This window comes from Bos taurus, chromosome 17, assembly GCF_002263795.3.
Source record: "Bos taurus isolate L1 Dominette 01449 registration number 42190680 breed Hereford chromosome 17, ARS-UCD2.0, whole genome shotgun sequence".
NCBI lineage: Eukaryota > Metazoa > Chordata > Mammalia > Artiodactyla > Bovidae > Bos > Bos taurus.
In genome coordinates this window covers 72,530,269-72,554,172 of record NC_037344.1, presented here as the reverse complement: position 1 = coordinate 72,554,172, position 23,904 = coordinate 72,530,269, and the positions used below count along the sequence as shown (strand labels likewise).

At 53.2% G+C, this 23,904-nt stretch overlaps 1 protein-coding gene across 13 annotated transcripts; it reads left to right on the top strand.

Annotated features, from left to right (window-relative positions):
- Nucleotides 1-679: 679 nt before the first annotated feature.
- On the top strand, nt 680-11,870 carry ZNF74 (zinc finger protein 74). 13 transcript variants are annotated; one of them, XM_059875949.1, is made up of 9 exons: nt 1,070-1,085; nt 1,385-1,455; nt 2,206-2,339; nt 4,122-4,533; nt 4,632-4,766; nt 5,847-5,902; nt 6,626-6,752; nt 7,002-7,097; nt 7,666-11,870. In XM_059875949.1, exons 4-9 carry the CDS (start codon nt 4,497-4,499, stop codon nt 9,237-9,239), a joined length of 2,025 nt encoding a protein of 674 aa, XP_059731932.1. In that variant the 5' UTR covers nt 1,070-1,085; nt 1,385-1,455; nt 2,206-2,339; nt 4,122-4,496; the 3' UTR covers nt 9,240-11,870.
- The last annotated feature ends 12,034 nt before the right edge of the window (nt 11,871-23,904 follow it).

The window sequence follows — 23,904 nt, the reverse complement described above, 5'->3', positions numbered from 1 at the left end:
GGAGCGGACCGCGCCCACAGTACCCAGCCCTCAGGGAGGCTCCCAGCCAGGCCCAGCGGTGTCTGAGCCCCAGAACTCCCGGCCCCTCAGCGCGGCAGGGTCTCTACGTGGATGGTCAGGCGGCCGTCTGCAGACGCCCCCAACCCCCATCAGAAGCATGGCTGGCCACCCTCCAGTTCCCGGGGGTCCCAGGCAACGTGCCCTGGAGGGTCGTCAGCCCCACTCATAGGTCGTCCAGCCGGAACTCTCCACACTCACCCGCCAGGGTGCACACGGACACACACCACACAGATACACACCACACACATCACACACACACCACACACATACACACACCACACATCACGCACCAAAGACCACACACATACACACCACACACACCACACAGACACACACACCACACAGATATACACCACACACACCACACACATACACACTATACACAACACGCACCACACACACACTGAACGGATCGCACACACACCCAGATGCAGGGCATTTCCGCAGCCTAGGGGGAGAGGGACGGGGCCGGAGCCCAGCGATCCTGGCCCCGTAACTACACTTCCCAGAAGGCTGTGCTGCACGCACGTCAGACGGGCTCCGCCCCACGGCGCCCTCCGGGCCTGGCGCCCCTGCGCGCCGCAAAGGCTCCTGGGAGTTGTGGGCGTCCGTCACGCGCATGCGCGCGTCCCGCAGCGCCCCACGGGCGATCCTTTGTGGCAGTGGTCTTTCCGTGGGAGGCGGGTCGGTTCGGCATTCTGGCCCTTCGTCGGTCCGCCGGTCCGCCCCTCACCTTTGTGCCACCCTCGCGACCCTCAGCTCGGGGCGGCCAAGCCCGAGGCCTGGTCGGCCCGCGCGGACCCGGGAGGCGTGACTGACAGGCTGGCGGGGCGCGCCATGGGGCGGGAGCGCAGCCGGACGCGCCCAGCGCCTGCGGAGCCCGCCTGACCCCGACCCGGGGCGCGTAGCCGACCCCGCGGGGCTGTGCGACCGTCCCCAGCCCCGGGAGCCTGGCCCGGCCCGCCCCCAGCCAGGGCGGCCGTCGAGGGAGGGCGCCATGGACACCCCGGAGAGCCGGGAGGCGGGTACGGTTGGCCTGTCGGCCGCGGGCCTGGGTTTGCACGGGGAGGGCGCGCGGGGTTCCCGGAAGCGCCCCGGAGTCATGCTGCCGCCGCCTCCTTCCGGTGGGCGCGGGGACGGGAACGGCGGCGCGTCTCCTCCGTAAGTGGGATGTCCGAGACGCCGAATAGCAGGATTAGCCCCGGGTTCTCTTTGGTTGTGCCGAAGCTGGGGCTCGCCTCTGATTCCCCTCGATTCTCCCTGGGCTGGGGGTGCCTGGTGGCTGTGGACAGAACAGCCCCATTGACTCATTCGTCCTTTCCAGATCCTGCTCGTCCCCTCAAAGAGATTGCAGAAGATACATTGCCTCGGGGTCTCCTGGAAGCCAGGTCTGAGGTGAGTGGCTGTCTTTTCTTTTTTTTGAACATCTTGTTCTTTATGAGGAGGGTTGGCATCGTCCTTCCATCATCCAGGCCGTTGGTCATCCAGCGACCCCCGATCTGGGTGCCTGTGCTGCAGTCCTTAGGGAGCTCTGGGTCCGGGTAGGGGAGAGACAGTTCCGGTGACGCCCGGGTGCGCCCTCCAGGCGAGTGTCGCTTGCAGCCGGGCGCAGCCCAGCCGCGGTCCGTCGCTCGGGACTGCTGTGTGCCCAGCATGTGCCAGGAGCGCTCGGCCGCGCACACCTGGTGGGCGGCAGCTCCCATGACACCACTTGGCTCATCTCCACACGCGGGCCCACTGGGATGCTTGCTGCGGTTGATCCTTGTTCGGGGCGTTTTCTGGGAGTAAGTTAGGTAGAAGGATGTGGAACAGCTGATGGGAGGGCTGGGTTGCAGCGCTGGGGGTCAGAGTGACGGTAGACCGTGTGTCCCGATATGCTTTTTCTCTGTACCCAGTTCCTGACACAAGGCCTTCGTGGAAAAACGTGGAATTACGGAGGCTTTGGGGGCTCTGACGGGAGTTGGCCTTGGGGCCGCTTCTGCAGCTGAGTGAAGCACAAATCACTCCTTTTACAGACTTCGGGGTTTTGCTCATCATTTTGTTCCACCACTTACCCGTCTGTCCTCCCCAGTGTTCAGAAAGGTGCAGTTGATAGAGACAGTGTGGGTGAAAGGCTTGGAGGATTGAGTCCTTTGTCATTTTTAGGATTTGGTGATTCTGCTAACCTGTCGCTTGAAAGATAGAAATGACTGTGAAACACGCGTGGTGAGCCGGGCCCGGCTTCTGCGATGCTAGAATGTTCTGTGAAACCTCAGGAGGCATGACGAGCGCGTGCGTAGGTACATGGTCCTTAGTGGGTCATAGATCCAAAAGTCCTGTCAAAGGCGTTTGGAAACTATTTCAGGTCGAGGGGGGTGATGATGGCACTGTGACTCTGGAGAGCGTCCTTGGTAAGTGCAGGCTGAAGAATGTAGGCTGAGATGTTCTGATGTCTGCAGCTGACCTTGAAATGGAGGGAAAAGCGGGGCGTGTGTTGAGAGCACCACCTCGGAGGCACGCCCCTTCTTGTGCACAGATGTTGATCCCGAAACACCAGCTTCCCAGGCTTTGAGTAACCGGTCCTCTCTCTGAAGTGCCCTCCTCCCCAGCAGTCTCGTACTGTGGCAAGGGTTCCTCCCGGCTGGGACAGCCCCCATGGTCTGTTCTGACTCCTCTGCGGGTTGCATTACCAAGTCTGCCTTTGATTCCACACCCTTTTGCTCCCTGCCCTGCAAAATGAAGATACACGGGACGTGGGCTTCTCCAGGTAGGTTGGGAGTGCCCCTAGCAAGGCCTCAACGTGGCTCAGGTCCTGCTCTTGCCTGTCGACACCCCCACACTGAAGCCACGTAGCCGCTGAGAGCTCTGTTAGCAGCTTCGCGTTCTGAGGTCTTGTCTCTGTCCCTTCCGCCTTCTGTCTGCCGGCACCGTCTCGCTCCATCCCTGCGCCTCAGGTTCAGCGTGCGTCCTCACCCCCACCTTCTTGTCTCCCTGAAGTCCACTGGGGTTTTCGTATCAGGCTTGTTGTCGCTGTTCAGTCACTGAGACGTATCCGACTCTGCAACCCCATGGACTGCAGCACGCCCGGCCTCCCTGTCCATCACCAACTCCCGGAGTTCACTCAAACTCATCTCTGTTGAGTCGGTGATGCCATCCAGCAATCTCATCCTCTGTCGTCCCTTTCTCCTCCTGTCTTAAATCTTTCCCAGCATCAGCGTCTTTTCCAGTGAGTCAGTTCTTCGCGTCAGGTGGCCAAAGTATTGGAGTTTCAGCTTCAGCATCAGTCCTTCCAATGAATATTCAGGACTGATTGCCTCTAGGGTGAGCTGGTTGGAACATTGCGTGAAATGTTCCCTTGGTATCTCCAATATTCTTAAAGAGATCTCTAGTCTTTCCAAAGTATTGGAGCTTCAGTATCAGTCCTTCTAATGAACAATCAGGGTTGATTTCCTTTAGGAGTGACTGGTTGCATCTCCTTGCAGCCCATGGGAGTCTCGAGTCTTCTCCAACACCACAGTCAAAAGCGCTGATTCTCTGGCGCTCAGCCTTCTTTATGGGCAGACTTCCTGCCGTACGGTTACACACGGGAAGAGCTCTCCAGTTCTGTGCACGTAGGACGTGGTGAGTGTTGGCACACGCATAGAGCTCTCCAGTTCTGTGCACGTAGGACGTGGTGAGTGTTGGCACACGCGTAGAGCTCTCCAGTTCTGTGCACGTAGGACGTGGTGAGTGTTGGCACACGCGTAGAGCTCTCCAGTTCTGTGCACGTAGGACGTGGTGAGTGTTGGCACACGCGTAGAGCTCTCCAGTTCTGTGCACGTAGGACGTGGTGAGTGTTGGCACACGCGTAGAGCTCTCCAGTTCTGTGCACGTAGGACGTGGTGAGTGTTGGCACACGCGTAGAGCTGTGAGCACGCAGGCAGGACAGCGCTCCCGTCACCCAGCAGGCCCCTTCGTGCCCCTTACAGTCCATCTTCTCCACCTGTCCCCTTGGCAAGCAACATAATTTTGCCTTTTGGAGAATGTCACATGGAATCACCCTTGTGATTGTTTTCAATATTCATCTATTTATTTGCCACCAGGTCTTCGCTTGCGGCTTGCACACTGCTTGTGGCCTGTGGGGTCTGGTTCCCTGACCAGGGATCGAGCCCGGGCCCTGCACTGGGAGCACGGAGCCTCCACCGTTGGACCACCGGGACGTCCCTGTACATGTGATTTTGTTCCTGATTTATCTCACTTAGCATGCTTTTACACCCGTGTCCTGATTTGAGTCAGCAGCTTGTTTTTTGATTGCTGAATGAGACCCCATTCCGTTTTAGGTTGCTTGGCTGCCCTGATGAGACGCCACAGAGTCAGTGGCTCAGGACAGACATGCCCTGTCCCCTGGTTCTGGAGGCCAGAAGTCTGAGGTCAGGCTATTGGTGGGTTTCTTCTGAGCTGCTCTCCTTGGTCTGTGGATGGCTCTTCTCCGTGTCCTCACGCGTCCTTCCCTCTGTACGCATCTGTGTCCAAGTTTCATTTCCTTATCACGACACTAATCTTACTCAGGGCCCATTCTAATGACCTTATTTACCTTAATTACCTCTTTAAAGACCCCATCTTCAAGTCGAGTCGCATTCTAACACATTGGAGCTTAGGGCTTCAACAGACTGATTTCCACACGTGGCACCACTGTACGCGTACCCCCCGTTTGCTGATCTGCTCACCAGCTGATGGACGTTCAGGGGGTGAGTCCAGGTTTAGGCTATGACCAGCAAGCCTGCTGTAAGTATTGGCGGCCACGTCACGGGTGTGTTTTCTCGCGCGTAAATACCCAAGAGCGGGATGGCCGAGTCGTACGCTGAGCACGTGTCTCCTTGTTGGTCTCTGTTGGTCTCGTTGACTGCTCTCTGTTGCTGCTCTTTTCTCTCTTCACTGATTTCTGATTCTTCTTATTTCTTTCCTTCACTTTGGTTTCTTCAAGTTGAAACTTAAGTATTGTTTTGATACCTGTTCTCACATACTATTCACGGCTATAAAGTTCATTCTAAGTCCTCTTCAGGTTTCTGCTGAAAATTTTGATATGTTTTATTTTCCTTTTTCAGTTCAAAGGAGTTTCTACAGTTTTTTGGTGATTTCTCCTTCCACTCTGTATCATTTAGGAGTCTGTTAATTCTAAATAGGTGGAGGGTTGTCCAGGTGTCTTCTATTGTTTCTAATTCTGCTGTAATCAGAGAAGGAACTGTGTGTGAGCTGAAATCTTTCAAATGTACTGCGGCTTACTTTCTTACCAGCATGTGGCTTCTCTTGGTAAGTGTTCTGTGTGCGCTTGAGAAGAACGTGGACTCTGCTTTTGTTGGCTAGCGTGCTCTGGAAATGCCAAGTCAGAGTTGAATCCTGGTGTTATTTGGGTGTCCCACGTTCTGACGTTTTCTGCTTATATATTGTGTCAGTTACTGGGAAAGACTCGTTAAGACCAGCTAGTGTAATTGTGGGTTTGTCTGTTTCTATTTCCATTTCTTTTTAAATGTATCTTGTGTGCCGGGTGCTTGTTGCTGCGCAGGCTGGTCTCTGCTTGTGGCGGGTGAGGGTTACTCTCGAGTTGCGCTGCATGGGCTTTTTGTGGTGGAGTGTGGGCCCTAGCGGAGAAGGCACTGGCAGCCCACTCCAGTGCTCTTGCCTGGAGAATCCCAGGGACGGGAGCCTGGTGGGCCGCCGTCTGTGGGGTCGCACAGAGTCGGACACGACTGAAGCGACGCAGCAGCAGCAGCAGCAGTACTGTTTCACGGACGCTTAATTCTTCTGATTTTGTCGGCTTTTCCTTTTAGTCATTCGGCTGGACTCTGGACAGAGAGGACTTCCTGACGCTTTTGTTGCAGCGCAGGTACTTGACGGTGTTGCCAGCTTCTGCTGTTCGCAGAGTGAATCACCTGTAGGTGCACGAGGAGCCTCTCTCGGATTCCCTCCCGTTGAGGTCGCCTCAGAGCAGAGTGGAGCTCCCTGTGCTGTGGGGCAGGCTCCCCTTAGTTAGGCTTGTGCGCAGCCCCAGTCTCCACTTGTCCCCCCTTTCCCCCTCTGGTGTGTGTGTGAGCGCCGGATTCAGTTCCTTACACGTGCTGGGATGTGGTGACATTCCTCAGTGTGTGGTTGGGTCTTTCTGAGACTTTTAGGTTTCGGTGTGAGCCCAGAGAAGCCTTTAATCTCTGGCTAATCTTGCCCAGAACACCGGGGTTCCGGACCAGAGTCACATGGAGAGTCACGGGGCCTTTCAGGACACTTGGAGCTGGAATGACCGAAGGGGGCACCGCAGACCAGGGGCCAGTGTTGGGGGAGGGTAGGAGCAGGTGAGGGCAGGCACGTGGCCCAGGGAGAGCAGGGGGCCTGGCGGGAAGAAGTGGGCGGCAAGCAGGAAGGACACGGAGGGGTCCGGTCCGCCCTCAGGGCGCAGTGCGGGCCTGTCTGCGGCTGTTTACGTCTACAGCACAGCCTTCCGGCCACACTCAGGACGGCGCCCGAGGTCTCCGATGCTGAGCTCCTGGGTCACCCAGGAACACAGGTGGACTCTACCGTACTGGGTGAGAGAAAACGAACACGTGTGTCCTTCCAGGAGTCCGTGACTTTCAAGGACGTGGCCGTGGACTTTACCCAGGAGGAGTGGGGCCAACTGGACTCCCCCCAGAGGGCCTTGTACCGGGATGTGATGCTGGAAAACTACCAGAACCTTCTCTCCCTGGGTAAGATGGTGCCCAAGGTGAGGAGGCCAGGCCTGGCAGGATGCGGCCTCCTGTCTCTGCCCTGGAGACAGGGCATCTGCCCATCTTTGCCTGCAGGTGGGGCCTGGAGGAGAGGGAGGGGTGGACAGGCCCTGGGAGCCCAGCCTGCCCTGGAAGGGATGTCAGTCTCCGTGGGGTCCTCCTCTGAGCCCCCTTCCTCAGCGCTGGCGCACAGAGCGCCCAGAGCCACGCCGCTTCCTCCCCGCGCAGGGCCTCCGGTCTGCAAGCCAGACGTCATCTCCCACCTGGAGCGAGGCGAGGAGCCATGGCAGGCGCCCAGAGACGGGCCTGCGGGGCCCGATCCAGGTGAGTGGGGCGCGGAGGCGGAGCCCCTCCCCGCCGCTCCTGGTCCGCTGCTGCGCCCTCTGCGCCTGCCCAGCCCCTCCTGCCTCCCTTCCCTGAGCACACATTGAGCACCGACTGTGTGCCAGGACCCGTGCTGCGGGCACACAGCCAGTTGCCTTGAGCTGGAGAGACAGGAGCATCTGCACGTGGAGTGTTCACACGAGGGGCTATCAGTGTGGACTCAGCCCCCAAGGGCTCCTCCATCCCCGCCCGGCTCTTTACAGAGCGGCCTGGCTTCTGGCTTCTTACAGACTCCGGCCTCCCCGCCCGCCGCCGCCCCTCCCGCCCCACCTCCTCCCCGCCGCCCCTCCCGCCCCACCTCCTCCCCGCCGCCCCTCCCGCCCCACCTCCTCCCCGCCGCCGCCGCCCTGGCCCCTTCACTACCGCCCCGCCCGCCGCCCTGGCCCCTGCACCCGCATCCGTCCGCAGTCCGCGCTTCCGGCTCACCGGAGCTCTGGGCACACCCCGCCCTGAGCCCTGGCGCCGCCCCCCGCGTGGTCTCAGAGGGTGGCCTCTTGCTTCCTTCCAGAACCAGGATGGGAGCCCGGGCCTGAGGCGGAGGAGACGCTTGTTTACAAGGAAGAGCCTCCCTGGGAGCTGATCGCAGTCGGGCTGGTGAGGTCCGGTGTGCACAACCCGGGGTTCGGCAACGAGGGTACCTGGGGGGCTGGCCCAGGGGGCCCGGCGACTGCTCTGACCCGAGGCGAAGCCGCCTACGCTAGTGCTGGGTCCGCCGAGGAGCGCCGGCGGGGCAGCTATGAGTCCAAGGAGGCACTTGGCCTGCAGAGCGCCCTGCCGGCCCAGCCCCGCCTTGCCGCGGAAGGAGCCTTCCCGGAAGGCCAGCCGGGAGGAGTGCGGGCCACCGGGGCCGGGCTCCGGCGCCGGAGCCAGGGTGCAGGGAGCGGCCCGTTCGCGTGCGGCGAGTGCGGCAAGGCCTTCCCGCGGAGCGCGGCGTTGGCGCTGCACCGGCGCTGGCACGCGCGGGAGAAGGCGTACAAGTGCGGCGAGTGCGGCAAGGCCTTCAGCTGGAGCACCAACCTCCTGGAGCACCAGCGCGTGCACACGGGCGAGAAGCCCTTCCTGTGCGGCCAGTGCGGAAAGGCCTTCAGCTGCCACTCGTCCCTCAACGTGCACCGGCGCGTGCATACGGGCGAGCGGCCCTACAAGTGCGGCCAGTGCGCCAAGGCCTTCAGCTGCAGCTCGCTGCTGGGCATGCACCGGCGCGTGCACACGGGCGAGCGGCCCTACCGCTGCGGCGAGTGCGGCAAGGCCTTCAACCAGCGGACGCACCTCACGCGCCACCACCGCGTGCACACGGGCGAGAAGCCCTACTGCTGCGCCGCGTGCGGCCGGGCCTTCGCCTGCCACTCGTCACTGGCGGCGCACGAGAAGCTGCACAGCGGGGACAAGCCCTTCCGCTGCAGCGACTGCCAGAAGGCCTTCAGCAGCCGCTCGCGCCTGACGCTGCACCAGCGCGCGCACACGGGCGAGAAGCCCTTCCAGTGCGGCCAGTGCGCCAAGGCCTTCAGCTGCCACGCCTACCTGGTGGTGCACCAGCGCGTGCACAGCGGCGAGAAGCCCTTCCGCTGCGACGAGTGCGGCAAGGCCTTCAGCTCCCACTCCTACCTGATCGTGCACCAGCGCGTGCACACGGGCGAGAAGCCCTTCGACTGCAGCCGCTGCTGGAAGGCCTTCAGCTGCCACTCGTCGCTCATCGTGCACCAGCGCGTGCACACGGGCGAGCGGCCCTACAAGTGCAGCCAGTGCGGCCGGGCCTTCAGCCAGAACCACTGTCTCGTTAAACATCAGAAGACCCACTCGGCGGAGAAGGCTTTCAAGTGTCACGAGCGCGGCGAGGTGTTCGGCTGGAGCGGGCCCCTGGCGGAGCACCGCAGGCTGCACGGAGGCGAGAAGCCCTTCGCCGTCCAGTTGGACCAGCGCTTGCTGAGCCCCTACTACGTGCCCGGCGGCCTACCGGGCGCGGGAGCCTCGGGCGGGAGCAGCGTGGGCCCGGTCGATGCCCGGGACGTGGCCGAGCTCCTGGGTGTGGCCCCGCCCTCAGGCAGCAGGAGTTTCTCCCTGGGGAGCAACCCTAGAAATTAACGTGTGTGTGACACACCCACCTGCCACCTGAAACACACCTAGAGGTTGTGGGCTGCTGGAGAGGGAGCTGGTGGGAGAGCGCCGAGGGCGTCCTGTCCTCCCCCTGACGTTCGGAAGGCGGGGCGGGGGCACTCTCCTCAGGTGAAGGGGGCCCTGTCCTCGCGTCCTTGGACAGCTGCCGCCTTGATTTGCATCCCGAGTCTCTTCTGTAAACTCTTGTATGTTTAACATGATAATTAAAGGGGAGAGAAAACTGGAGAATCACAGACAGTATTACTTCTAAGTGAACGCTCTGTGCCAGGAGGGGAGAGTAGGCTCAAATGGTGGGCCTTTGGGAAGAAGCAAGTTCCCTGGACTCACCGCACTCACGCGTTAGTGGCCATGCAGCCCAGCGTCCCGTCTGGCCACCTTGTCCGTGGTGGAAGCAGGCTTCATACCCCGGCTGGTGAGGCCACCTGTGGGGCGGCCCCAGGCCCCACGGTGCTCAGCCCCCAAGAGGAGGCGCGCCTGGCGGACCCAGAGAGGGGGAGAGATGGTGTCCCTCCGGGGCTCGGTCATGGCTCGCTCATCCTGCTCAGTTTAAAGCAGAGACCAGCTGCCGGCTCACATCTGTACAGAGGGCTGGAGTCTATGACACACACTTCATTAAAGTATGTATGGAGGCTGAATAACCACATTTCAGAAAATAGAGAATTAAGGGAAGAGATGCCCATCATTCTTAATAAAACCGCATCTTGCGCTTTGGTCGTCTTCACGGTTCTGTAAGCACGCTGTGCGTGTCTGTCTTGGTCCCCCAGCGTCCCCACCGCACGGCCCGCCTCTCTCCAGCAGAGCCTGCTGTGTTTGGAGCTGAGGTTCTGGAGAGGGCGGGCTGTCCTGTTAGCTGCTCTTCTGCTGGATGCGAACGTGATTTCCACGCGTCACTATTATAAACCATCCTCACACACCATCTTTTTGGATTCTTCTTCGACGTGGTCCTCCGGAAGGTTGCTAGAAGTGACAGTTTTGAGATAAAGGAACTACGTCCTGCATCGTCCAGTGTGGTTCTGGTTGTGTGAGGACAGTGACACCGTCTCAGCGTGAGCAGAGCCGATGGCAGTGGTCAGGCACCGCCCGGTCCTGGAGGCTCAGGCTGGTCCTGCTGGGCTGGCTTCTGCGCCCTCAGCGCCGACCCACCGCTCCTCCAGCGTCCCTGAGGCTGGCTGCAAGCCCTTCCCTGCGGCAAACAGGGACGCTCTGACAACTTAATTGGCAGAAAATAAGTAGAATCTAGCTTTGATTGTTACCATAGTTATTTCTCTTAGTTTAAAAGAAATTCACATACGAATTAGCACATACACACACTGCTGCTGCCTGCCCGGCAGGGCTGCTGGCAGCCTCAGCTGGCAAGCACCTTACCGCTTCAAGAGACACCTTTTGATAATGTTCAGTTGCTCCGTTGTGTCTGACTCTTGGCGACCCCATGGACTGCAGCACGCCAGGCTTCCCTGTCCATCACCAACTCCTGGATCTTGCTCAAACTCAGGTCCACTGAGTCAGTGATGCCATCCAACCATCTCATCCTCTGTCATCCCCTTCTCCTCCCACCTTTAATCTTTCCCAGCATCGAGGTCTTTTCCAATGAATCAGTTCTTCGCATCACCCGGCCAAAGTATTGGAGCTTCAGCTTCAGTCCTTCCAATGAATATTCAGTATTGATTTCTTTTAGGATTGATTGGTGATCTCCTTGCAGTCCAAGACACTCAAGAGTCTTCTCCAATACCACGATTTGAAAACATCAGTTCTCTGGCATTCAGCCTTCTTTAAGGTCCAACTCTCACATCCATACATGGCTACTGGAAAAACCATAGCTTTGACTAGATGGACCTTTGCCGGCAAAGTAACATCTCTGCTTTTGAATATACTGTTGACGCTTGTCAGCTTTTCTCCCAAGAAGCAAGTGTCTTAATTTCATGGCTGCATCACCATCTGCAGTGATTTTAGAGCCCAAGAGAATAATAAAGTCTGCCACTGTTTCCACTGTTTCCCCATCTATTTCCCATGAAGTGATGGGACCGGATGCCATGATGTTCGTTTTCTGAATGTTGAGCTTTAGGCCAACTTTTTCACTCTCCACCTTCACTTTCATCAAGAGGCTTTTTAGTTCCTCTTCACTTTCTGCCATCAGGGTGGTATCATCTGCATATCTGAGGTTATTGATATTTCTCCCAGCAATCTTGATTCCAACTTGTGTTCATCGAGCCTGGCATTTCGCATCATGTACTCTGCCTAGAAGTTAAAGAAGCAGGGTGACGGAACACAGCCTTGACGTACTCCTTCCCAAATTTGGAGCCAGTCTGCTGTTTCGTGTCTGGTTCTAACTGTTGCTTCTTGACCTGCATACAGGTTTCTCAGGAGGCAGGTAAGGTGGTCTGGTATTCCCATCTCTTTAAAAATTTTGAAATGGAACATGTTACTAGTGTTCTTCAAGAAAACCGTTGGAAATACCCTTTGGCCCCTCTTCCATTGATGTCTCAATGCTCTTTTATTTACATAAAAACTTTGTGTTCTCATCATACACATAATACATGTATATTGAAGAAATTGGGGGGAAATCAGGTGTACAAGAATTAAAACAATCCTCAGTTCACAGTCATGGCCTGGAGATGCATTTACTCCTGTTTTTTTCTCTGCATGTATACACTTTTTTTTTTTTAAGTGTAAAGGGCTTTATTATAGGCAAAATTATTTAAGTCAATAAGTTTTTAAGAAATTATACATGTTCTGACTCATTCTACTGCCAATCACCTTAGCTTCCCCAGTGTTTGAGTCATAATCTTCAAAGTAGCCCTTTCACAAAGAACTTCGGCTCAGTCCACAGTTGTAAGGGTCAGTCCATGATTCTTTCAGGTGGACTTCTTTGGTCCCCCACCTGTAATCACGGATCCAGTGTCCTCGAGGAGTTTACTGTGGGACCGTATTTAGGGTCAGTGGAGATGGTTCTGCCTGGTTCTGAATTTCAGACACCCTCTAAACATGTTTTAGGGCTTCTCTGGTGGCTCAGTGATAAAGAATCTGCCTATCAAGGCAGAAGACAAGGGTTTGATCCCTGGGTTAGGAAGAGCCTGTGGTGAAGGGAAAGGCTATCCACTCCAGTATCCTTGCCTGGGAAACCCCACGGACAGAGGAGCCTGGTGGGCTACAGTCCATGGGGTCACAAAGAGTCCGACGTGACTTAGCAACAAACGTACATTAAGTGCAAACCGTGGTCACTGCTAAGCTGTCCCAGCCGAGAGCCGCCAGTATGTAAGCCGCTAATACGCGAGATCAAAAGCAGTTTGGGGACGCCCCGGCGGTCTAGCATCAACACCGCACACTTCCGCCGCTGAGGGCACAGGACCAGCCCTGGTCAGGGAGCTAAGATCCCACAGGGCACAAGCGCAGCCGAGAGGAGAGCTTGTCAGGTTTTCATAGTTTATTAGCAAACCTGTTTGCCATTTCCTCCCCCAGATCTAACACAGCCTCTGAATAAACGGAACCACTTGGTCACTCTGTGAGGTGACCACAACCATGTCAGTCACAGAAAAAGCTCCATCAGGATACAGTTCAACTACACGCGTTTCCTCTCCTGGCCGTGCCACACGGCACGTGGGGTCTCAGTTCCTCAATCAGGGATCGAGCCCTCGCCCTCGGCATGAAAGCACAGTCTCAACCTCTGGCTCACCAGGGGGGCTTCACCAGGAGGTTGCATGCTGCAGCAAAGCCCAGGCAGCCAAAGAAATGAAGCATTAGACGTAGGATTGTTTGTTCCTGCGTTTTGACGGTTTTCTCTTTGTCCACCTTCCATCTTTAGATGGACACAAATAATGCAGTGGGTAAGCATGTAACACGCGCACACACGCAGCGCAAGTGTCCACCTCGGTGTGTACGCCGGTATACATACCTAGTACATACAGCCTCCCTGTATGCATTCTCAACCACTGGCACTCCAGCGGTGAAGGATCACCTTGCAACGCAGGGGACACCGGTTCAATCCCTGGCCCACGAAGATCCCACGCGCCGCGGGGAAACAGCCCGAGTGCCACTACTTCTGAAGCCGCACACCCTGGAGCCCCCGCTCCACAGCAAGGGAAGCCGTTGCGACGAGAGGCCGTGCTCCACAATCGGAGGGCGGCCTGCACTCACAGCAACTGGAGAAAGGCCTCGCACGGTGATGAAGACGCAGAGCAGCAAAAACAAAAAAATGTTTTTATTAAAATAATATTAAAGCTAGACACCTTTAAAATATATGTGTACCTATGCACAATATGCACATATGCATATCAATATGTACACACATATATGTATATGCGATATGCACACACACATTGCCCTAGCATGAACATTTTCTCTGTTACTGCATTTTCAGCATACAGAGGTTTTTGAATTCTGTGTAGTCGGGTCTATTCAATTTTTCTTTCCTTTATCCTTTGCCTTGGCTCAGATGCCCTTCCTTACATCCTTTTTTGGTTGTATTTTATATTTACTCTTAAATCCACCCATCTGGGATATAAGTGTCCGAGGTTCTGCATCTTTCTTGAACTTCATCCCCCACTGTTCCACAGACCTGCCTGTCTTCCCCATTCCTGCTGCTCTGTAATTCATAGAGAGTAGGACTGGGGTCACATTTTTAGGAGGTTTAAAAAAATTTTTTTTTTCAAATTTTTCTAAGTGAGCCAGGCAGGAATCATTTTCTCAGAACTTGGCCTTCATGCCCCTGCAGATCTCCTTGGGGTTTTGATTATAACTGGCCAGTTTGGAAAGAATTAACATAGTTCTATGTGAGATTAGGTCTTCACATCAAAGACCGTGGTAGATGACTGTTCATTCTAGTCTGCCTCTCACCATCGGAAAAGGCTTGCAGGGGTTCCCTGGTGGTCCAGTGGTAGAGAATGAGCCTGCCAATGCAGCGGACGCCGGCTCGGTCCCCGGCCTGGGAGACCCCACTTACTGCAGGGCAGCGGAGGCCATGACCTGCAGCTCCTGAAGCCTGCACACCACAGCTGCAGTAGCCCGTTTGCGGCAACTAGAGGAAGCCCGAGCATAAAACCAAGACCCAGCGCAGCCAAAACTAAATGAAAAGGAGATGTAAAAGGAGAAAGCGCTTATCATCGCCTTTGTATGTGCTCACATACGGATTGCTGACTTCAGTGTAACTTTGCGGGGTTTGTAAATCAGCCACGGGATGAGACACAGAGGCAGCTCTTGCCTGCAGCTACCCTTCTGTCTATTTCACACTGAGCAGATCTGCTGGGTCATTCCAGAAAGTCCCTAATGCGTTATTGGTTTATCCTGTTTTCTAAGTAAAGTCATTACTTGGAAATAAAAAGCTTGCCTATCCTTTTTTGTATGATAGCCTTTTATTTTATTTCTTCCTAGAACCCACACTGGCCAGCACTTCAGGGCAACACCGAGCTGGTAGCAGCGGTCACCCGTGGCAGACTCTGGGACAGGGTGACTCAGGACGTGTCCACCCCAACACTTCGGCCTCTAAAATGGGTGCAGCTGTGGTGGCCACGTGGCCCGGTGCTGACAACCAAGTCTGCTAGAGGTTTGGGGAAAGTGCTGGCTTTCCTGATAGGAGACTGCTCCTTCCTCTCCCGGGAACTCAGATGCAACGCTTGGAGGCGTAGCACCATTTTGCACCCGAGAGGCATCTGAGGACAAAAGCCACACACAGCGGACGACACACGAAAGAACCCCGGGCCTGGGACGGAGCCTGAGCGGCTGTTTCACCACCGACATTCAACTTCCTAGTTCTTGTTGCGGGCTTTCAGCTGTTTTTCTCACATCAGTCCTCCCCGCAGCTGCCCTCCTCACCAGTGCAGCATCTGGGTTCCCCGCGGCTGCCCTCCTCACCGGCGCGGCATCTGGGTTCCCCGCACTACCTGCCTCACCGGCGCAGCATCTGGGTCTGTAACCAGACCAGGTTTGGTCTTCCCCGTGCACAGCAAGCCAAGATCCTGAGACGCCCAGCCTTGTAGCCAAGCAAGAACTAGTCTCAGACGCGCCTTTCCCCCAGCTCAGCTCAAGTGAGACACAGCTGACCCCAAGGTCCTAGAAACAAGGTGGGCAAATCCCTCAAAGTCTGCCTCCTGGAGGACGAGCACGTTCTGAAAGGCCCTGAGGGGCTTCCCAGACGGTCCAGTGGCCGGGACTCCACGCTTCCAGCACAGTGGCACGGGGTCAATCTCTGGTCAAGGAACTAAGGCCCCCCATTCCGTGAGGCCTGCCCAGAAAGAATTTCTTTTCTCAATTAAAAAAGAAACAAAAAGAGAAAAGATTCTGTTCAGTGATGGCAGGGGAATGAATTTGACCGATCACCCCCAGGTTCGGCCTCCCCCACCCCGCCCCACCTTCTCTGTTTCTCAATGCTGAGGATGACACGTGATGGCCGCTCTATCTGCTTCCTCTGATAGGGGGCTCAGACCCAACAGGGCTGAGAAACGGCCCGCTCAGCACTCACCCGAGGATATTCTCTTGTCTGGTTTCAAGTCAACATTTTGATCCCAATAAACATGCCGCCCACAGGCCAGCTGTTAAGGCCCCAGACCGTAGACAAAGTGTGCCGCAGAGGACACGGCCAATGCCAGACAGACGGGTAAATGTGAAATGTTTTTCTTTTTTTTAAACTAATTTTTACTGAAGTTTAGTTAGACTCTTATACATAGGGGTTTTGTCTAGAATATGTCATGCAGTTATTTAATTTTATCGGAGGACAGGAGGAGAGAACCAAATTTCAGCTTAATCAAGGAAAAAGGGGACAGGCGATTCATCTAATCTTATATGTTTCATCTGAGGAGGTTAGGAATGGTGGAGAAATGACTGACAAGGCGTCAGCGTGATCAAATGCAGGCAGAGGTTTCATTGATAAACTCAACATCTAGAGAGATGACCTGCCAACGTCTGAGAAATCCTAATCATTGAATTGTTTTCCCAAGCTGGGAGGTTAAAAACAAAGAAAACATCAAAGAGAAAAGGACAGTCTTTCTGGCAACTGAGCAAGGTCTGTAAATTGCCTTTGGGAAGAGCCAGATGCACTGGGCTGTGCTTAGTCACTCAGCCATGTCCACCTCTTTGTGACCCTGTGGACTGCAGCTCACCAAGCTCCTCCGTCCATGGGATTCCCCAGGCAAGAGTACTGAGCGGGTTGCCATGCCCTTCTCCAGGGGATCTTCCCAACCCAGGGATCGAACCCAGATCTCCCACGTTACAGGCAGATTCTTTACCTTCTGAGCCACCAGGGAAGCCCAAGAATACTGGAGTGGGTAGCCTATCTCTTCTCCAGGGGAACTTCCTGACCCAGGAAATGAACCAGGGTCTCCTGCATTGCAGGCGGATTCTTTACCGGCTGAGCTACCAGGGAAGCCCATATGCAGATGATGTGGTACAACATACAGAAAACCCTAAGGACACCACACAAAACCCACTAGAACTGATCAATGAATTCAGCGAAGAAGCAGGATCAAGAGTAACATTCGGAAACTGACTGCATTTCTTTATACTAAACATGAAATATCAGAAAGGAAATGCAAAAAAAAAAAAAAACCTCTTAAAATCGCACCAAAAGAATACTAGGAATAAACGTGACCAAGGAGGTAAAGGAGGCTCGGGCAGGGAGCATGGGGCCGCCTCACCGCATCCCAGGTTTTTTCACGGAAGCCACCAGACCAGCCACTTGCCCTCCGAGGGGGAGGCGGTCCAGACACCCCTGCTGCCCCCTTGCCCACCTTGGACCTGAGTCCCTGAGCACCCTGTCTGCACAACAGGCAGGAGCAGGGCGCGGACACCCTCCCATGCTCCCAGCCACTGTGAGTGTGCTCCCGGAGCCCCGGGTTACTTGCTTCCCCCAATCTAAACAACTGAAAGTGAAAGTCACTCAGTCGTGTCCGACTCTTTGCGACCCCAGGGATTTAGTCCATGGAATTCTCCAGGCCAGAATACTGGAGTGGGTAGCCTTTCCCTTCTCCAGGGGATCTTCCCAACCCAGGGATCTAACCCAGGTCTCCTGCATTGCAGCTGGATTCTTTACCACAGGGAAGCCTGAACAAGTGAAAAGGCAAACACACACCAAGCAGCTCTCACAAATGTACCTTTATTCCTGCTTCTCTCTCTAGTTTGCCACAGCTTACAAGACCAGAGACGAGAACACCAACCAGACTGTTACTTTTAAGCAAGGTGACCAGAGCAGCGGTGAAGGCGGGGGCCGTCTGCTCCCGGGCATCCTCCAACATCGGCTCCAGCCTTCCCCGGACCCACTTCCCAGACACTCCAGCAGGGCCTTTGCCGAGACTCCCAGATGCACACGGACCAACACCCGGCGGCCAGTGAAGCTTTACTCACAAGACCAGCAGTGGGACAGCCCAGGCACGTCCTCCAGCTGAGATGAGCGGCTGAGTAGGGCCTGACAAATCGTGTCAGAGAAGGGAATGGCAAACAACTTCAGCATTCTCGCCCTGAGAACCCCACGAACAGAACGAAAAGGCAAAAAGATAGGACACTGAAAGATGAGCCCCCAGGTCGGTAGGTGCCGAATATTCTACTGGGGCAGAGTGGAGAAAAAACTGCAGAAAGAATGAATGAAGAGGTGGCGCTAAAGCGGAAACGACACCCAGCTGTGGTTGTATCTGGTGGTGAAAGTAAAGTTTGATGTTTAAACAAAAGTATTGCATAAGAACATGGAATGTTAGATCCATGAAACAAGGTAAATTGGACGTGGTCAAGCAGGAGATGGCAAGAATGAACATCAACCTCTTAGGAATCAGTGAAGTGAAATGTTTGGTATTGGGTGAATTGAATTCAGATGACCATCGTATCTACTACTGTGGGCAAGAATCTCTTAGAAGAAATGGAATAGCCCTCATAGTAAACAAAAAAGTCTGAAATGCAGTACTAGGGTGCAATCTTAAACATGACAGAATGATCTCAGTTCATTTCCAAGACAAATCATTCAACATCACAGTAATCCAAGTCTATGCCCCAACCACCATGGCCGAAGAACATGAAGTTGAACGATTCTATGAAGACCTCCAAGACCTCCGAGAACTAACACCAAAAACAAACAACGAAAGATGTCATTTTCATCACAGGGGACTGGAATGCAAAATTAGGAAGTCAAGAGATACCTGGAGTAACAGGCGAGTTTGACCTTGGAGTACAAAATGAGCAGGGAGGAGGCTATCAGAGTTCTGCCTAGAGAATGCACTGTTCATAGCAAACGCCCTCAGCAACACAAGAGACGACTCTACACGTGGACATCATCAGATTGTCAGTACCGAAACCAGACTGATTATATTCTTTGCAGCCGAAGATGGAAAAGCTCTAGAGAGTCAGCGAAAACAAGACCAGGAGCTGACTGTGGCTCAGATCATCAGCTCTTTATTGCAAAGTTCAGGCTCAACTTGAAGAAAGTAGGTTAAACCACTAGACCATTCAGTTCAGTTCAGTCGATCAGTTCAGTCTGACTCTTTGCAACCCCATGAATCGCAGCACACCAGGCCTTCCTGTCCATCACCAACTCCCGGAGTTCACCCAGACTCATGTCCATAGAGTCGGTGATGCCATCCAGCCATCTCATCCTCTGTAGTCCCCTTCTCCTCCTGCCCCCAATCCCTCCCAGCATCAGAGTCTTTTCCAATGAGTCAACTCTTCTCATGAGGTGGCCAAAGTACTGGAGTTTCAGCTTCAGCATCAGTCCTTCCAAAGAAATCCCAGGGCCGATCTCCTTCAGAATGAACTGGTTGGATCTCCTTGCAGTCCAAGGGACTCACAACAGTCTTCTCCAACACCACAGTTCAAAAGCATCAATTTTTCGGTGCTCAGCTTTCTTCACAGTCCAACTCTCAAATTCATACATGACTACTGGAAAAACCATAGCCTTGACTAGACGGACCTTTCTTGGCAAAGTAATGTCTCAGCTTTTCAATATGCTATCCAGGTTGGTCATAACTTTTCTTCCAAGGAGTAAGCATCTTTTAATTTCATGGCTGCAATCACCATCTGCAGTGATTTTGGAGCCCAAAAAATAAAGTCTGACACTGTTTCCACTGTTTCCCCATCTATTTGCCATGAAGTGATGGGACCAGATCCCATGATCCTCATTTTCTGAATGTTGAGTTTTAAGCCAACTTTTTCACTCTCCTCTTTCACTTTCATCAAGAGGCTTTTTAGTTCCTCTTCACTTTCTGCCATAAGGGTGGTGTCATGTGCATATCTGAGGTTATTGATATTTCTCTGGGCAATCTTGATTCCAGCTTGTGCTTCCTCCAGCCCAGCGTTTCTCATGATGTACTCTGCATAGAAGTTAAATAAGCAGGGTGACAATATACAGCCTTGATGTACTCCTTTTCCTATTTGGAACCAGTCTGTTGTTCCATGTCCAGTTCTAACTGTTGCTTCCTGACCTGCATACAGGTTTCTCGAGAGGCAGGTCAGGTGGTCTGGTATTCCCATCTCTTTAAGAATTTTCCACAGTTTCTTGTGATCCACACAGTCAAAGGCCTTGGCATAGTCAATAAAGCAGAAATAGATGTTTTTCTGGAACGCTCTTGCTTTTTCCATGATCCAGTGGATGTTGGCAATTTTATCTCTGGTTCTTCTGCCTTTTCTAAAACCAGCTTGAACATCAGGAAGTTCATGGTTCACGTATTGCTGAAGCCTGGCTGGAGAATTTTGAGCATTACTTTACTAGCGTGTGAGATGAGTGCAATTGTGAGGTAGTTTGAGCATTGTTTGGCATTGCCTTTCTTTGGGATTGCAATGAAAACTGACCTTTTCCAGTCCTGTGGCCACTGCTGCGTTTTCCAAATTTGCTGGCATATTGAGTGCAGCACAGGTATGACCTAAATCAGACCCCTCGTGATTATACAGTGGAGGTGACAAATAGATTCAAGGGACTAGGCGTGATAGACAGAGCGCCTGAAGAACTATGGACGGAGGTTCGCAACATTGTTCAGGAGATGGTGACCAAAACCATGCCCAAGAAGAAGAAATCCAAGAAGGCAAAGTGGCTGAGAGGAGGCGTACAGATAGCTGAGAAAAGCAGAGAGGCAAAAGGCAAAGGAGAAAAGGGAAGATATATTCATCTGAGCGCAGAGTTCCAAAGAAGAGCAAGGAGAGATAAGAAAGCCTTCCTCAGCGATCAGTGCAAAGAAATAGAGGAAAACAACAGAATGGGAAAGACTAGAGATCTCTTCAAGAAAATTAGAGATGCCAAGGGAACATTTCATGCAAAGATGGGCTCGATAAAGGACAGAAATGGTATGGACCAAACAGAAGCAGAAGATATTAAGAAGAGGGGGCAAGAATACACAGAAGAACTATACAGAAAAGCTCTTAATGACCCAGATAATCCCAATGGTGTGGTCACTCACCTAGAGCCAGACATCCTGGAGTTTAAAGTCAAGAGTCCCTAGAAAGCATTATTATAAACAAAGTTGGTGGAGGTGATGGAATTCCAGCTGAGCTATTTCAAATCCTAAAAGATGATGCTGTGAAAGTGCTGCACTCAATATGCCAGCACTTTTGAAGAACTCAGCAGTGGTCACAGGACTGGAAAAGGTCAGTTTTCATTCCAATCCCAAAGAAGGGCAATGTCAAAGAATGCTCAAATTACCATACAATTGCAGTCATTTCCCATGCTAGCAAGATTATGCTGAAAATCCTTCAAGCCAGGCTTCAGTAGTAAGTGAACCAAGAACTTTCAGATGGACAAGTTGGATCTAGAAAAGGCAGAGAAACCAGAGATCAAATTGCCAACATCTGCTGGATCACAGAAAAAGCAAGAGAGTTCCAGAAGAACATCTACATCTGCTTCATTGACATCACTAAAGCCTTTAACTGTGTGGATCACAACAAGCTGTGGGATACTCTTAAAGAGATGGATATACCAGACCGCCTGACCTTCCTCCTGAGAAATCTGTATGCAGGGCAAGCAGCAGCAGTTGGAACTGGACATGGAACAACAGACTGGTTCACAATTGGGAAAACAGTATGACAAGTCTGTGTACCGTGACCCTGATTATTTAACTTACACGCAGAGGACATCATGTGAAAAGTGTGCTGGGGGAAGCCCACGGTGGAAGTAAAATTTCCAGGAAAAATATTGATAATCTCCGATGATAGAGGTTGATGATGCATTTTACAGATGATAACTCTATTGGAAGAAAGCCAAGAGGAACTAAAGAGCCTCTTGATGAAGGTGAAAGAGGAGAGTGAAAACGCTGGCTTAAAACGCAATATTCAAAAAACGAAGATCATGGTATCTGGTCCCATCACTTCATAGCAAACAGATGGGGAAAAAGTGGGAACACTGACTGATTTTATTTTCATGGGTTCCAAAATCAATGCGGACAGTGACTGCAGCCATGAAATTAAAAGAAGCTTGCTCCTTGGAAGAAACGTTATGAGAAACTTGACAGAATATGAAAAAGCTGAGACATCAACTTGTCAACAAAGGTCTGTTTAGTCAAAGCTGTGGTTTTTCCATTAGTCATGTATGGATGTGAGAGCTAGATCATTAAAAAGGCTCTGTGTCAAAGAACTGATGCTTTTAACTGTGGTGTTGGAGAAGATTCTTGAGAGTCCCTTGGGCTGCAAGGAGATCAAACCAGTCCATCCTAAAGGAAATCAGTCCTGAATATTCACTGGAAGGACTGATGCTGAAGCTGAAACTCCAATACTTTGGCCACCCAATGCGAAGGACTCATTGGAAAAGACCCTGGTGATGGGAAAGATTGAAGGCAGGAGCAGAAGGCGACGACAGAGGATGAGAGGCTGGATGGCATCACCGACTCAATGGACGTGAGTTTGAGAAAACTCAGGGAGACAGTGAAGGACAGGAAAGCCTGGTGTGCTGCAGTCCATGGGGTCGCAGAGAGTCAGATGTGACTTAACGACTGAACAATGCAAAGAGATCTACAGATTTAGTTTGATCCCTATCAAATTTCCCATGAAAACTTCACGAAACAAAGTAACCAAAACTCTATATGAAACCATCAAAGACCAAGGATTGCCTAAGCAAGTCTCAGAGGGGGAAAAAAAGAAAGTAGGAGCCATAACCCTCCAAAATCTCAGATAATAGTACAAAACCCGTCACAGCCGTGTGGCAGTGGCACAGAGACAGACACACACACGAGCAGAACAGAGTCCGGAATAAACCCACACATCCACGGGCAATTAATTTTCAACAAAGGAGGCCAGGGTATAAAACGGGAAAACGACTGTCCGTTCAGCAAGTGACGCGGGGAAAGTTGGCAGCCGCGTGGAAATCAAACACACCCTTACACCAGGCACAAAAATGAACTCAAATAACTTAAAGACTTAACCGTAAGATACGACGCTATTAAACTCCTAGGAGAGAGCATGGGCATAACGTTCTCGGACACAAATCATACCAATGTTTCCTTAGGTCAGGGTCTCCCAAGGCAACAGATGATAACAAAGTAAGAATAAATAAATGGGCCTAGTCAAACACACAAGCTTTTGCACAGCAAAGGAAATCATAAACAAGACGAAAAGACAACGTACGGACTGCGAGAAACATTTGCAAATGACGTGACTGACGAGGGCTTAATCTCCAAAATATATAAACGGCTCATACAGCTCAGGAACAACAACAAAAACCAGACAACCCAATCAAAAACTGGGCAGAAGACTCACATGGCATTTCTTCAAAGAAGACCTACGGATGGCCAACAGGCAGATGAACTACGACAGAAATGCAAATCGAAACTCCAGTTAAGCCCCGCCCCCGGCAGTCAGAACGGCGTCACACAGTCCACGGACGGCAAATGCGGGAGGCTGTGGGGGAAAGGGAGCCCTCCCACAGGGCTGGCGGAGGCACAGCGGCGCAGCACCACGGGAAATAGGACGGGGGGGCCTCAAGAAAAGGCGCTGCCGCATGATCTAGCAATCCCATTCCTGGCGTATACCCAGACAAAACCGGAACACAAAAATACACACGCACCCCGATGGGCACTGCAGCACTGTTTACAGCAGAAAGACAGCAGCAACCGAAATGCTCACCAGCACAGGGATGCGCAAAGAGGGTGTGGTGCACACACACGACGGAATATCCTGAGCCGTGTGAGACTCAAAGTCGTCAGTCGTCTCAGCTCTTCGTGACCCCTGTGGACTACACAGTCCTTGGGATTCTCCAGGGCAGAGTACTGGAGTGGGTAGCCTTTCCCTTCTCCAGGGGACCTTCCCAACCCAGGGATCTAACCCAGGTCTCCCGCATTTCAAGCGGATTGTTTATCGGCTGAGCCACAAGGAAAGCCCATGAAAAAGAATGAAATCACAGGCATTCTCCAGTGTCCAGTGGTCAGGACTTGACAGTTGCACAGCACAGGGCCTGGGTGTGATCCTTGGTCGGGGAACTAAGCTCCTGCGTGTTATGTGGCGCAGCCAAAGCACAAAAAGAAAGAAAGAAAGAATGGTGTTTGCAGGGACACATGTGCAACTCCCCTACAGCCAGACACCCTGCAATGTGAAGGCAAGTGGGCCTTAGGAAGCATCACTACGAACAAAGCTAGTGGAGGTGATGGAATCCCAGTGGAGCGATTTCAAATCCTGAAAGACGATGCTGTGAAAGTGCTGCACTCAATATGCCAGCACATTTGGAAAACGCAGCAGTGGCCACAGGACT

Coding starts and splice junctions, on each gene's coding strand:
- ZNF74 (XM_059875949.1), top strand. CDS start 4,497: ATGGCTCTTCTCCGTGTCCTCACGCGTCCTTCCCTCT. Junction 5,903..6,625: donor ACGCTTTTGTTGCAGCGCAG/GTACTTGACGGT, acceptor GTGTCCTTCCAG/GAGTCCGTGACTTTCAAGGA. Junction 7,098..7,665: donor GCCTGCGGGGCCCGATCCAG/GTGAGTGGGGCG, acceptor GCTTCCTTCCAG/AACCAGGATGGGAGCCCGGG.